General features: G+C 42.6%; 1 protein-coding gene across 5 annotated transcripts in view; it reads right to left on the minus strand.

Moving 5' to 3' along the window:
- LOC306999497 (polyunsaturated fatty acid lipoxygenase ALOX15B-like) overlaps positions 1 to 15,216 on the minus strand; it is a 42,795-nt gene extending 27,579 nt beyond the window's left edge. For 2 of the 5 annotated variants that reach the window (XM_079614207.1, XM_079614212.1), the window contains exon 1: positions 14,869 to 14,903. In XM_079614207.1, coding sequence (XP_079470333.1) covers positions 14,869 to 14,882 — 14 coding nt within the window. In that variant the 5' untranslated portion in view covers positions 14,883 to 14,903. Of the gene's footprint in view, positions 1 to 14,868; positions 14,904 to 15,099 lie in introns of those variants that run through there. The other 3 variants (XM_079614208.1, XM_079614209.1, XM_079614211.1) reach the window with 3 other exon arrangements.
- Positions 15,217 to 15,995: the final 779 nt, after the last annotated feature.

Below are 15,995 nucleotides of genomic sequence, written 5' to 3' on the forward strand. Positions count from 1 at the left end.
GTAGTTCTGAAGGAAAATTTAAATTGAGCGGAAGCACATAGGAGGGCGGAGCCAGGCTAGCTTGTACGTGGCGTCTGTCAAAAATAGACTCAGCGCCTATCTTTAGCACAGCGTCGTGGCTGGTGTAAACACAAGCATTGACTAGATCAGTTCCGGTAGCCGTGCCGCAGCCGTAACGCGCCGCAGCCGTGTGCAGTGTAAATGAGGGGAAAAGGGGCTTGCTGTGTTCTCAGATATAGGGAGGAGGGTGAGCCAGGGAAGTTTCACAAAACAGCCTTTAAAATATTCTTAATTTTGTTGACCTCAAATATAGCTAGCTTGATCAATTTTGACAGAGCCATTAGAGAGCATATCTATGTATCGTTAGTTCACACTTTCACACTTCTCGAGGAGTCGTTCAAACACACCAACAGCTACATACTCAAACAGAGTAATCCTGCACAGTCCTGTTCAAATGGGCTACATGGGACATTCTAGAGAGTTGGTTCAAGGTTAGAGTTGGAAACATCTTAACACAAAAAGTATTTTTCCACAAATGTTGTATGCATGTGAATTGTATAATATCCAAGGTAAACACTTGTAGTAATTGTGCAGGTCATTCTCATACTGTATTTTCAGAAAGTTTTTGAACATTTATTTTCTACCCAAATTTGTCACTAATAAAACACAATCATTAATTATTTAATGAGAAGGCTTATGTTGACTATTAAGATTTTGTTTACATCTACCTTGTAAATATATTCTTTGCTATTTTATTAAAATGTTTTCACATGTAAACCAACAACAATTACAATTTGAACAATATTTCAAGTGTAATCTTTCTTTGTAAAAAGCGTATATTGTATGAGAAACTTCGGCGTCGGGAAATATATTACATGATACTCATGCGCGCGGCCTCTTGCTCTCTCTCCCTCTCGCGGTTGCACGCGCTACGCGGTTTTGAGCACAGTCTCTGTCTCGCGGGCGCGCTCGCTCTAGATTCCAGAGATTTTAACTAATTTGCGGGCATTAGTGAGCCGCTATCAATATGCGGGAGAATCCCGGAACTTCCGGGAGGCTTTTTTTTTTGGTGCCCCCTCAGCTCTTGGTGCCCGCACAGCGCGTGATGCGCGTGGTGGGAGCAGCGGCACTGGATGTGTCACAGGTCGGGGTGGTCGACTGAGACCGCGCCCACCCCTAGGACCCAGTACCACCTCAAGGAGCTGGCAGAGACCCGACAGACGAGGCAACAGACCAAATGAGTACAAAGTTTATTTTATTTATTAAAAAGGAAAAGTTCCTGACTAAAATTCTGGTTCCTCTTCAGACGAACTTCAAGGGATAAGACAGGGACGTACAGCGGGATGGACCACTCAAGCCAGACGAGGTGAGTAGGCCAGTATGGTTCCTCTTGAGACGAACTCTGGTCCAGAGTCGGGACGGCCCAGGCGTACTTGGTGAACAAGTCAGTCACCACCAGAATATTCTGGACACGGTCTGTTGGCCGACCCAACGTCAAATAATCCATCGCCACGATGTGCAACGGAGCCTTGGCTCGGATAGGGACCAACGGAGCTCGCACATCCTTCCTAGTCTTGAAGAGGGTACAACGCGGACACTCCCGGATGAAGGATTTCACTGCCCGTCCCATTCCTGGCCAATAAAAGTGCCTCCGCAATAAGGATATTGTTCTTTCATGCCCTTGATGTCCCAACTGAGTGTGGTAGGCCTGTAACAGGACCTGAATCTGACCTTCTGGCACCACCACCTGACACACCCTTTTGCCCAGGGCTGGATCCTGGATGGACCGACAGACCACTCCCTCTTTCAAGAAGAGCCTCTCCCACTGTCCGAGGAGCGTTCTCACCACCTGTGTCTGGGCCCTGTGTTCTCTGCCCTCGGGCCATGCTCCATGTGCCAACCAGGACCGCAATGCGACCAGTCCCGCATCTCTGTCCTGTCGCTCCTTCCACCGCTGCGGATCCCAACCCCATCTAGAGGGAACTCCTTCCCGCTGAAGGCCGGGTGCCTCCACGATCCCCACCATGAGCCCTTCTTCGTGCCCAGAGACGGGCATCGGCGATGGACCCGGTGCCTCGGCCTCAGGGAGTCTAGACAACACATCAGCATTAGTATGTTCTCGGCCTGGTCGATACTGGAGCTGATAATCATAGTTTGCCAGTTGGGCCACCCATCGCTGCTCGACCGCCCCTAGTTTTGCAGTCTGCAGATGGACCAAAGGATTGTTGTCTGTCACTACGAGTATTTTAGCTCCCCACAGGTAGTACAAAACGTGGGTTTGTGGAAAAAAGCCCATGTTAATAAGCTGCCATTGGACGCATAATGGGTCGGAGGGATCGTAGTGCGAATTGGGATGACAGTTGCCCACAGACTTGGTGGGAAGTGGGCCTTTATTACTAACCCCCCTATTCACGGATTACAACCCACTTGCCACGGGAAAGTGGTTATTTGGACACCTCTAGTGGGCGACAGAGAGCATGTTGCCCCCAGGAAAAAATTGCCCCTCCCCCACCATCATATGCTTTTGACATGTCGCTCGGGACGGGCCCCGGGGCCACCGTGCCGAATTTGGGGCCCCTGGGACCATTCTATAAAAATCCCACTCGCCTATTAAATGAATGGGTTTTCCACCGTGGTTTCGTGGACGCCGCTTCCGAAGGGCCGATCGACTAAGGGGCGCCGTTTTCCGACTCGCCACGGGCCCCTGGTGCGGGCGGGAAAGTTTGGTGGCCCTGGGACCTCGTTCAGGGCCCGAAAGGTCGAAAAAGGGACGCACGTCCGCGAAACCACTATGCCTTTTAAATGGCCCGTGGGACGGCCCCCCTACGCAGACGGACGGTCGTGGTACCTCGATACTTCAGTTCCCGACTCTTCAGGGGCCCCTGACGCGGGGCCCCGAAGCGTGGGGCCCTAGGGCCTTCCTGAACAAAATTTGCCACTTATAACCAACTTTCACTCAAAAGGCTTTTAGGGTACATGAGTGGAAGAGAGACAAGGCCGAGATTAGGGTTAAAAGGGCGGGAAGGTGTTGCCTTCGCTCTAGAGCCTAGCGCCTTTGGTATGTCGCTCGGGGCGGGCCCTGGGGCCACCGTGCCGAGTTTGGGGCCCCTGGGACATTTCTATCAAAATCCCACTCGCCCATTAAATGAATGTATTCGCCGTAGTGGTTTCGCGGACGCCGCTTCGGAAGGGCCGATCGACTAGGGGGCGCCGTTTTCCGACTCGCCACGGCCCCCTGGTGCGGGCGGGAAAGTTTGGGGCCCCGGGACCTCGTTCAGGGGTCGCGAGGTCGAAAAAGGGACGCTCGTCCGCGAAACCACTATGCCTTTTAAATGGGCCGTGGGACGGCCCCCGTACGCAGACGGAGGGTCGTGGTACCTCGATACTTCAGATCCCGACTCTCCAGGGGCCCCTGATGCGGGGACCCGAAGCGTGGGGCCCTGGGGCCTTTGCGAAAAAACGCCCCTCCCCCGCCATCAAATCATTCAAAGGCCTGAAAAGGCTGTTTCAGTGTGAGAGTCAGGCGAGGGAGAGATTTTGCATAGAAGCTAAACAATATTTGCCATCGCTCTAGGGCCCGGTGCTTTCGGTAAGTCACTCAGGGCGGGCCCTGGGGCCACCGTGCCGAATTTGGGGCCCCTGGGACATTTCCATAAAAATCCCACTCGCCCATTAACCCTCTGGGGTCGGCAATCACGCCGGCGTGATCTGCTCGCTTTTTTTCTTATCAGTGCAAAAGAGATTCAAAATACGTTGTTGGTTTTGATCTTACATTTAAGTGTTTTACATCATTCGATCCAGTTAAGTTAAAAAAAATTGTGTGTATACTCACAATAAAACAAAGTGTTGTGTCTTTCGCCAAATAAAGAAAAATAAACATGATGCGAGTTCTGCCTTCTCTCTGTCAGTGAAGTCCATTCTGAAACGCGTCCGAAAATGAACTGTAACTCAGCGAATACTTGAACGAGAGATTTGTCTTTATGAAGCTAGAATTCTCTTCTTTTAAATGAAGTAATTTAAATAAAAAAACATATTCTTTGTTTATGTAATCCGTTTGAAACCAAGGAGAGGTGCAGTTTTTCGTTCTCCCTTCATTATTTTTAATGAGCTGAGGCCGCCACGCCCCCCGGCGCTATTCACATGCTAATAGTTGAGGTGATCTATATTCACATGTTAATAGTTGAGGTGATCTATATTCACATGGTAATAGTTGAGGTGATCTATATTCACATGGTAATAGTTGAGGTGATCTATATTCACATGGTAATAGTTGAGGTGATCTATATTCACATGGTAATAGTTGAGGTGATCTATATTCACATGGTAATAGTTGAGGTGATCTATATTCACATGGTAATAGTTTAGGTGATCTATATTCACATGGTAATAGTTGATGTGATCTATATGCCTCGCACACGCCCTCCGATCACTGCCATGAAAACACGGAGTTTCTTCATCAGATTCACTGATAGTTCATCGCGTTTTGAGGATGGCACGCTTCTCTGGTAAAGTCGTCCTCCAGATGATTATGGACAGCGAGGAAGAATTCCCCTTTTCCTCAGAGAAAGATCGCATCTCAGAAGACGAATGGCTCCATTTTCAAGAGCGAATTGATCCAGCCGAAGATATAAGTTCGAGTAAGTTGTTTAGTGTTATATAGCCTAATTCTTTTTCTGATTTTATAGAACTCATATGAATTTTCAGACTATATTTTGCTTAGTTTTGGTTAGCTTTTGACATCTTACAGGAAAGATTGCCTTCTAATATCCATAACATTTGTGTAGCTATATGGTCGTGTAAACTGTTTCAATGTGATGTTAGCCTACGTTACTCTCTAAACATATTTGTATTATATTTCACTCCATTTTAATTAGCTTATGACACTGGTTATCATGCTAAAAATACTGACTTTTGCATAATGTAGCTTATTTGCGAATATCTGCTTAAGGCAAGTGCACACTACAGGATTTTAAAACGTTGGGCTGAACTGTGCAGTTCACACTACATGACTTGCTCTGTGAAATCAGGAGTGTTCAAGTTGTTGAGCTGTTCACACCACACGACACAACGTGATTGATCCGCAACAGGAGGTAACTCACTACACGAGGTGACAACAACTCTGTCAGCCAACGATTCTATCTTGTCTACAAACCACGTTTTATCAGGAAGAAATCACGCGATAAAACGAACCGGAAATGACGCAATACAGCACGTGCGCCACTACCCAGCGAAGAAGAACACAAGTGCACAACACGCGAGTCTTTGTTTGAATATGGACGTCAGAAAGAAATTAGTGCTGCAAACTGTTTGCGCGATGATTTGCTCTGAGAAAAAAAAAAAAAATCCCTTAGACAGTATATAAACGGTATTTTCCCAGTGACCTCAACCCATGCCTTGCTCTGATTGGCTGTAGCTCATGGCATCACATGTGTTTGAGTCGTGCGACAGCTCCAGATATCTAGCATGCTAGATATTTTTCTGGGCTCGGCGACGCGTCCGCGAGGCGTCTGCGAGCGTCTTTGATGCGTTGTTGGCTCTTTCATACTAACAGATTGGCGAGCGTTCATCGGCCGCTAATCCCCCGCGATTTGCACGCGATAACAACCCGACCTGTCGGCGAGCTCAACGATTTGCAAATCGGGCTTAAATCGGGCTTAAAATCCTGTAGTGTGAACTAGGCATTAGGTGTAAATATGATTTCGTGCAAATATATTTTAGCCTCCGGTAAAATGTGATACTGTCTAAATACTAGACATTATATATAAATGTTCGGTTTTGGTTATAGCCTATGACACTTATCTTGCCAAAATATTGCCACAGATGATTGTGAATACAGGTGTAAATGTTTGAAATGCTCTAAATGCGTGCTGTCTATATGGCCATCAACAGATACTCGCGGTGACGCGATCTATGGCCCATAAATAGATATTTCTCCTTCCTATGGCCCATTAACAGATATATATAGGCCATTAATTGCCCATCTTTGGATAATGTATGCTAACAGTTGTTTTTATTATTTTAGGATTGTGTCTGCATCACGCTCTCCTTCTCCAGCACAGCAGAGGGACACGCAGGTGTCGTTCAGTTCTCAATCAAGAATCATCATAGTAAGTGCACAGACGTAATATTTTACTGATGAAATGTAATTGTGTTTACATCGTCATAATATACAAGTAGGGCCTACCTATTCTTGTGTGAAATTACAAAAGCGGTTGTCTTTTTCTTTGTCTTTATCCATGGCCATTAGTGATTGATAATGATAATAATACAGTTTCTTTTATTGTGTTATCAACAGATGAGACAATGACCATGTCCAAGCACCGGTCCCGAAGAGAGCCACGGCAAACAAGCAACAGGTCCAAGCAGGGCCGGCGCCAGCCGAGCGCTGATGAGGGGGCGTCTGAAATATCGAGAGGGGGCGTTCACATTAACGCACGTCACCACTTTTTGCCAGTGTCGATATTCTCCCTACCACTTTTTAAAAGATCTTCGCGGCTTGGATGTACCAATAAAAAAAAACATCCCCAGTTAACTAGCAGAGCATTCATTTTGTCTGTTTGTCAAATTAGAGTCGTTCTAGCCCTGAAATTTGTTGTTTTTTAAATCAAGAGATCAAATTGCTCGTTGCCGCTTCGATCAGTGAAGCGGATAACGTTACAGTGTTGTCTATTGTCTTGTGACTCGCGCAGTCTTCAAGCCTTGTTTACTTTCGCCTGGCTCCGCAGCGCGAGTCTCCGCAGACTGCGTGCGCCGCGCACCTCCCCAAACGTCCCAATTCGCATACTGATACTATGGCCTAAAAGTATGTACTCTTTTTGTGAAGAAAAAGAACATACTTCTGAGTGTGTAGTAAAAGAGTAGGCAAGCTTTGGAACATACAACTTCGTCATCTTTAACGGACAGCTCTGTCGCGTGCGTCACCGTAAACTGTGCTGTCAATCAATCATCTTGTAAAGTACACACGTGACCATGTTTACCACCAAAACCACAAAAATAATTGTGTACAACCCAGTAAACCCTGCGACTTTTACTAGTGACATTAGAACAAAATATGATTTACCGTATTTTTCGGACTATAAGTCGCTGCGGAGTATAAGTCGCATCAGTCAAAAAATGCGTCATGAAGAGGAAAAAAACATAAGTCGCACCGGACTATAAGTCGCATTTATTTAGAAATTTATTTCACAAAATCCAAGACCAAGAAAAGACATTTAATCTGGAAAGGCAAGTTATTCAGCTCCACAACAGCACACAGAACAACAGCTGAATAGGTGTCCGGCATGTTAACGTAACACAGGGTTTCCCGCAGCACTTTGGAACTAACACACGCCTGCCGCCTTAGATACGTCGTCAACCAAAAGTATATGAGCGATATCCGCCATGTTACTCTGTCCTGTTCAGAGCTTAGATTCTCCCGAGCCCGATATTACCCCCGCTATACTCGGGCCGGACCCGTGATCTAGAGACGTGCGGCGCGGGACTAGATTTGATGGCCGAGTGCGAGCGCGGGCGGAAAGCACTCACTATGTGTGTGCGGGCTGCGGGAGAATGAAACGATTAAATATAAATATATATGAATAAAACATATAAAAACGAATGAATTGTTATTCATCTGTTGCAGAAACGCAACAAGAAGAACTAAAACAAAATAGAAACGATTTACAGGCCAGAGTTTCTATTTGTAACATGTTTGCAGCGTTGAGCGATGTAGCCAATCACAGACATATGTGTTGATTTCTTGAACGCAATGGCCAATCAGAAGCATTTAAGAGAGAATCCCCTCACCGCTCAAAACTGACTTTTTTGTTCAGTGCTGAATTCTGCATGCTGGCAAATCCTCGGATTATAAAAGATATTATGAAAGATTCATTATGCTTTCAGCTTCATTGATAATTAAAGCTGCAAGCAGCATTTATCGGTGTTCAAGCCTTTAAGGCCTTTGAGCACATTAAAGCATTTAAGACATTAAGTTGTATTTAGCAAGCTTTTAACCACTGACATAATAGATAGAAAAGTCCATTTACCATGATTTACAATTTACCATACATTTAGCATGATTTACCATAGTTTACCATGATTTATCAAAGTTTACCATGATTTACCATGTTCTAGGATGATTTATAATGATTTACTATGTTCTAGTATGATTCACCATGATTTACCATGACTTACCATGTTCCAGTATGATTTACCATAGTTTTCCATGATATACCAAGTTCTAGTATGATTCACCATGATTTACCTTGTTCTAGCATGATTTACAACAATTGAATACATTCTAGTTTGATTTAATATGATTCTAGCATGATTTACCATAGTTTACTATGATTTATCTTTGTTTACCTTGATTTACCATGTTACAGGATGATTTACCATGATACACCACATTCTAGCATGATTTACCCTATTTACTGTGATTTACCATGTTTCTAGCGTTATTTACCATGATTTACCATGATACACCACATTCTAGCATGATTTACCCTATTTACTGTGATTTACCATGTTTCTAGCGTTATTTACCATGATTTACCACGTTGCTAGCAATAATGTGAAGCATCAGAACAAATGAAGTGATAAACTCTGACAAAATATGATTGTGTTATAATAGTAGGCTAATCGTTATGTAAGGGATTTTTTAGTGTCTAAATATATACATGTAAAATGAAAGTGAGCCAATAAGTGGTCTTCTACTGCCCTCTGCTGGACATTCTACTTATTAATAGTCTTTTAACATGTACTTTTACAAGTCTTGATTTTTACCAGTATTTTGCACTAAACCAAACCAGTTTTTCCATGTTAACTCCATTATGCATGCTTACACACATTACACGTCCATCAAAATAACAAAGATATAGCTTTAAGCATTTGTTTGTTAGTCAATGCTGAAAGCTGATAAAAAGATTACAAATATAATCCTGCTGCTCTCTCTAGTGGACAACAGTGTTATTGCAGCCTCCATCTTACAGTTGAAGTGAATGAATGAATGGAAATTTGGTTTTTCACTTATATTATGGGAACGAGAAGGCGAAAAAATCTGAATATCGGAGCTTAGATAGTGCTCGAGGTGCCCTGTGTAATGAGACCATCCTGGTGTTGGTGGGCGATTGGGGCCGGGAGTTATTCCCGTTCAAATGCAATCCTTTTTTGGCTTATATCTCGGGAATGCCCAGGCCAAATCGCACCAAAATCGAATCGAAGCTAGGCGGGGACGGGCCCTTTCCAACAAGCTATTCCACAAGGATCGGGGTGATCTGGTTCGGGAGTTACAGCCGTTCAAATTTGGAGGTCTCGCGAATTCGACATTCGCGGGGGGGCGTTCCTGAGCTCCGCGACAATAGATTTCGATTAAGAGCCTGGAGAGGACCTTACCATCAAAATTTGAGCGCGCAACGACTTTCCGTTTTCGAGTTATGAGTGAATTTGTACTGCGGGGGGCGTGGCCTAAATGGCGGCCTCCGTTTCACTTTCACTTCCACAATTCCCATTTCTCAGTGTGATACAATTGTCAATAGTAATACTCCAATAGATGAATTTTGTCAAAATGTGATTGTAAATGTTAAAATAGTGATTTTATAAAGTCTAAATATGAATTATAGAACAATATTAGTGAGTAGTATGACCAAGTGACCAGAAGGGGGCAGTATTAAACCACTTATGTCAATATGACTAGTTTGCAAAAGTAGCTTTTTAACATAATAGCAAATATTTAATGAACAATTTTATTGACAGTAGTGGTTCTTGAGGCAAAGTTGTTCAGTATGAGGAGATCTATCAAAATATATGCATATTATGTGGATGTTTTTAACACCACGTGATTACAGAGATGGAAAATACCATTTACAGCCAATACAGGCAAGTCACCATAGGGAATACATGGTTTTCAAAGCTTTTTAACAGTTATAGCGCCACATATGGTCCGATCTCCATGAAACTCGGCGTGCTTCTTCAGCATGTTATGACACATATGCCTACCAATTTCTGTGAAGTTTTGAGTTTTTGTTAAGGATTTATAGGCTTTTGAGTGTAATTTGCCACGCCCATTTTTTAAAATGACCCTGTTACAGCCACCCAAATGCAAAAGTTCAACTTTTTTTCAATAACTATTGATCTAGAGAGTCCAGAGAATTGTCTTAGACTTGTTTGGTTCTGATTGGGCGAAAAACCAGGGACTAGTTCGCAAAAGTAGGTTTTTAACATATTCGTGAATATTTAATAAACGATTTGATTGACAGCAGTGGTTCTTGAGGCAAATATGTTCACCACGAGGAGATCTATCAAATGATATGCATATTGTGACGATATTTGTAACACCACGTGATTACAGAGCCTTAAAACTCGTTAGCGCCAACTAGTGTCCGATTTCTTTCAAAACTCTTACAGACCTCTGGGGCCATGAGTTGAACACGCCCACCGAGTTTCGTTCTGATTGGCCTCCGTTAACCTTGTCTAATAGGTGATTCAACTTCATTGGCCAATGGCGGCCATGTTTTTTGAGATACGCCAATATCCTTTTACACATACATGGGGCCTTGGGCCAAGACACTGCATACCAAATTTTAAGTCAATCGGACAAACGGTCAGGTGTTTATATGTTTTTTCTGTGTTGTAGCGCCACCATGTGGCCAATCGACGCGTTTTTTTTATCGTGACCTCAGATTGACCTCCTACACATGTGTACCAAGTTTGGTGAAGGTATCTCATTTACTTCTCGAGTTATAGGCATTTTAGTCAAATAGGCTCCTCCCACAACGTTCATTTTGCGCCCCCTAGCGAGCCCGATTTGAAAATTCAACTTTTTTTCGATCATTATTGATCTTCAGACTCCAGAGAACCATTTCTGCAATGGTTTGGTTCCGATCGGGCAAAAAACCAGGGACTAGTTTGCAAAAGAAGATTTTTGACAAAATTCAAAATGGCGGAAAAATTTGCATACCGGAAATGAAATCGGAAATATACATTTTTTACGTCAGGTGGTCAGCTTTCCAATGATATAAGACACTTGAGTCTACAACATACGGTCTAGGAGTTATGAGCAGTTTCGCGCAATTGATTGCTATAGCGCCACCTATAGGCCAATCGGGCTCATAATTTGATAACCTCTCCTCGATTTTTGTACTACCTTGTGGCAAAGTTTCAAGTCTCTAGCACTTACGGTTTGGGCTGCACGATGCGTTTTACAGGAGAATAATAATAATAATAATAATAATAAAAATCGGTACAATTACAATAGGTTTTCAGCACTTCGTGCTTGAACACCTAATAACAGAGATGTGTGAGATCGGGATGAACTGATGTCAGCTTTTTAAGAATTATTAAGAGAGCGCGCATTTGCGCACATTCATGGCAAACCACCCTGCTTGCTTTTATGTTAAATTAACAGTGGATTGTGAATGTTAATGCTTTAATAACATAATTTATCAGGAGCATTTATGCTGATGTGTATGGCGATACGTAGGCTAACACAAAGTTAAGTTACACAAAGTTATCCGCTGATTGTTTTAAGGTCTATGTGCGATGCAAGGCGCTGCTGCCGCGAGGCTAGAAAGCTCCTGGCTGTTCTAGAAAGGAGACTGATCCAATGCAGCAAATATATTTAACGGCTAAAGCCCGCAGTATACAGCCTATTGGCTCTGTTGTATCCCCAGAATGCCGATCGGCGCACAGGGACAAAAATAAATAAATATTTTCACAGAGTAGGCCTAAAGTGTCATGATTCTGCCTTAGTGTCCTTGATTTTCCCTGGTTGTGAGGGAGGATCATGACAGAATCATGTTTTGTGTACAAGCGCATGGCCTTGTTGGGCCATGTGCTTGTGTTGTCTCGTTAAGTAACCCCACCCCCTTGTTATCCTCGTCTTGTAATTATTGTCTAGTCAGTTTCACCTGTCTTCGTTATTAGTGTTCCTTATATAATCGGTATATAAAGCGGTTTATTTCTATATGGGGGAATTTCTTGCTTTTCAACCACGATAAGAAAAAATCCATACGTCCCAGCCCTAGTAGACGGTAATGTTTTCTCTTGGTTCATCTCAGTCATTATGAATTAATTTTGATATATAAGTCGCACCTGACTATAAGTCGCAAAACTATGAAAAAAAGTGCGACTTATAGTCCGGAAAATACGGTATATGAGAACATATAGTTAATATACGTTAATATACTGCACCATGTGTCAAAATGATTGATGATTTCCGGTTGACCTTGACCTTTGCCCTTTTCCGGTCCCGCCTCTTCCGGTTGTGCATCTGTTATCTATAGATAAGGATTGATCCATTGACCCCACCCCTCCAATCGATCATGTGTTTTGACAGGTTGTACATCCGGTGGCTATTGTTTTGGATTGAGCAGTTGACCCCACCTATCCGATCAATCAAATGTTTTGACAGTTTGCCCATGCGGGGTCTATGATAAGGGATTGAGCAGTTGACAGTTTGCCCATGCGGGGTCTATGATAAGGGAATGAACAGTTGACAGTTTGCCCATGCGGGGTCTATGATAAGGGAATGAACAGTTGACAGTTTGCCCATGCGGGGTCTATGATAAGGGATTGAGCAGTTGACAGTTTGCCCATGCGGGGTCTATGATAAGGGAATGAGCAGTTGACAGTTTGCCCATGCGGGGTCTATGATAAGGGAATGAACAGTTGACAGTTTGCCCATGCGGGGTCTATGATAAGGGAATGAACAGTTGACAGTTTGCCCATGCGGGGTCTATGATAAGGGATTGAGCAGTTGACAGTTTGCCCATGCGGGGTCTATGATAAGGGAATGAACAGTTGACAGTTTGCCCATGCGGGGTCTATGATAAGGGAATGAACAGTTGACAGTTTGCCCATGCGGGGTCTATGATAAGGGAATGAGCAGTTGACAGTTTGCCCATGCGGGGTCTATGATAAGGGAATGAGCAGTTGACAGTTTGCCCATGCGGGGTCTATGATAAGGGAATGAACAGTTGACAGTTTGCCCATGCGGGGTCTATGATAAGGGATTGAGCAGTTGACAGTTTGCCCATGCGGGGTCTATGATAAGGGAATGAACAGTTGACAGTTTGCCCATGCGGGGTCTATGATAAGGGAATGAACAGTTGACAGTTTGCCCATGCGGGGTCTATGATAAGGGAATGAACAGTTGACAGTTTGCCCATGCGGGGTCTATGATAAGGGAATGAACAGTTGACAGTTTGCCCATGCGGGGTCTATGATAAGGGAATGAACAGTTGACAGTTTGCCCATGCGGGGTCTATGATAAGGGAATGAACAGTTGACAGTTTGCCCATGCGGGGTCTATGATAAGGGAATGAACAGTTGACAGTTTGCCCATGCGGGGTCTATGATAAGGGAATGAACAGTTGACAGTTTGCCCATGCGGGGTCTATGATAAGGGAATGAACAGTTGACAGTTTGCCCATGCGGGGTCTATGATAAGGGAATGAACAGTTGACAGTTTGCCCATGCGGGGTCTATGATAAGGGAATGAACAGTTGACAGTTTGCCCATGCGGGGTCTATGATAAGGGAATGAACAGTTGACAGTTTGCCCATGCGGGGTCTATGATAAGGGAATGAACAGTTGACAGTTTGCCCATGCGGGGTCTATGATAAGGGAATGAACAGTTGACAGTTTGCCCATGCGGGGTCTATGATAAGGGAATGAACAGTTGACAGTTTGCCCATGCGGGGTCTATGATAAGGGAATGAACAGTTGACAGTTTGCCCATGCGGGGTCTATGATAAGGGAATGAACAGTTGACAGTTTGCCCATGCGGGGTCTATGATAAGGGAATGAACAGTTGACAGTTTGACCATCCGGGGTCTATGATAAGGGAATGAACAGTTGACAGTTTGACCATCCGGGGTCTATGATAAGGGAATGAACAGTTGACAGTTTGCCCATGCGGGGTCTATGATAAGGGATTGAGCAGTTGACCTATCTATCCGATCAATCAAGTGTTTCGACATAAGCATTGTGCATTGTTATAGACCATAATGCATGTGTCAACATTCCTCAGTCCGGTCTGGTATCCTGTGTAATGTGAGACGAAAAAAGACACTCTCACACTGACTTCCCGTCCCTCGCTCTGCATCTGTGTGACAGGCGCTCCCCCTACCTGTACATGTCTGCTCTGACGTTTGAAACAAAGTCACTAAACAGTATATCCTTTAAAATATCTTGCAAATGATTATAAAATAATTTAACTAAGGTTGAAAAACATACTGTTCTTTAAAAGTATAAATGAAATGATTATAAAACAATTTAAGTAAGCTTGAAAACATATATTTAAAAGGTTATAAACTAAATGATTATAAAATATTATGCAAATGAAACTTGCAAAAATTTATTTAAAAGTGTATAAATTAAATGATTATAAAATAGGTTACTAAAAAACGTCGAATCAAGCATTTCAGTTAAAAGTTGTAAAATAGACCCAGGTTTTTTCATGAATGATTTTAAAATAGGTTACTAAAAAACGTTGAATCAAACATTTCAGTTAAAAGTTGTAAAATAGACCCAGACTTTTTCATGCATGATTATAAAATAGGTTACAAAAAAAAAAAAAAAAAAAAAAAAAAACCTTGAATCAAGCATTTCAGTTAAAAGTTGTAAAATAGACCCAGACTTTTTCATGAATGATTATAAAATAGGTTACTAAAAAATGTTGAATCAAGCATTTCAGTTAAAAGTTGTAAAATAGACCAAGGCTTTTTCATGAATGATTATAAAATAGGTTACTAAAAAACGTTGAATCAAGCATTTCAGTTAAAAGTTGTAAAATAGACCAAGGCTTTTTCATGAATGACCATACATCGTCTATAAAATTACTGCGTCATGATTATAGTATCTATAAAAGTAAATGTATCGTGCCTCTACCCTTTCATGTTCATCTATGCGTGCCTGTGTTTCCCTGCCCGTCCGTGTATGTGTGTGTGTGTGTGTGTGAGGGTGTCTGTTTATGACCGTGATCGAGTGTCAGGGTGTCAAAAGCAGTAAACACACGTTATCTCTGATAGCCTATGCACTATTGGATAGGCTTTTTGTTTAAAAACACTGAAGCTGACAATATTCAGTTCGTTTGACACAATGAAATAAAATATAACTTACCTGGTTAGTTAGTTAGTCAGTCTATATCGTGTCTTACAATATGTATCCTGACTATATGGTCTGTATTCGCGGGGTCTGTCGTAACGACCATATGGTGTCTTTATCTTCATTATCTACGACGCACATGGGCAAGGGCGGATCTAGGGGCCTTTGCCTAAGCTTGGCCACCCCTCTCACAACTGCTGTTTCTGTGTCTTTTTTTATTGTCAAGAATTACGTTTTTTAAACGCAGAACCGTCTCTCTGACGGTCTTCGTTTCGGAGTCACCTCCTGGGCCTTCCCGGTCAGAAGTGACCAGACACCTAAAAATTCAATTTCCTCCATCCCAGTAAAACCAATGCAATTTATTTTTGTTCTATAATATTTTTTCTTTTTAATTTTGTATTTTGAGAGAATTTGATTGAATTTATTAATATTTATGTAATATTTATGGTCTATTTTTGCCATTGAAAAAAAAAAAAAAAAATTTTTTAATGCAGTATGTTAGTTTAATATAGAGTCTAGGCCTCCAAAAAAAAAATGGTTGAAGCAGATTAGCGCCATCTGGTGAGAGTATGGAGAGAAAGCGTAGAACCATGGTGTAACCACTAGATGGCATAAACAGCACTCTATGGAGAGGCATGTGACTTCCCCAGCTGTTTAATGGACACATTTACTTTTTTTTTTTTTTTTTGTGGATTTGAATATATATTTAAACAATCTCAAAAACTATTTCTTATCAAGTTTTTTTTTTTTTTTTTTTTAGAAATAGTGATTTAAAGTGTTAGTTTTTGCATTATGATTAGTCAAACCTAAACATTGTGTTAAAAAGCCTAGAAAAATTATCCTAGAGTGGAAATCACACAATCCACCTAATATGTCATCATGGCTTAGTGATATAATGATGTTTAATATAA

The sequence above is a fragment of the Phoxinus phoxinus genome, assembly GCF_949152265.1.
Source record: "Phoxinus phoxinus genome assembly, chromosome: 1".
In the NCBI taxonomy this organism is placed as follows: domain Eukaryota; kingdom Metazoa; phylum Chordata; class Actinopteri; order Cypriniformes; family Leuciscidae; genus Phoxinus; species Phoxinus phoxinus.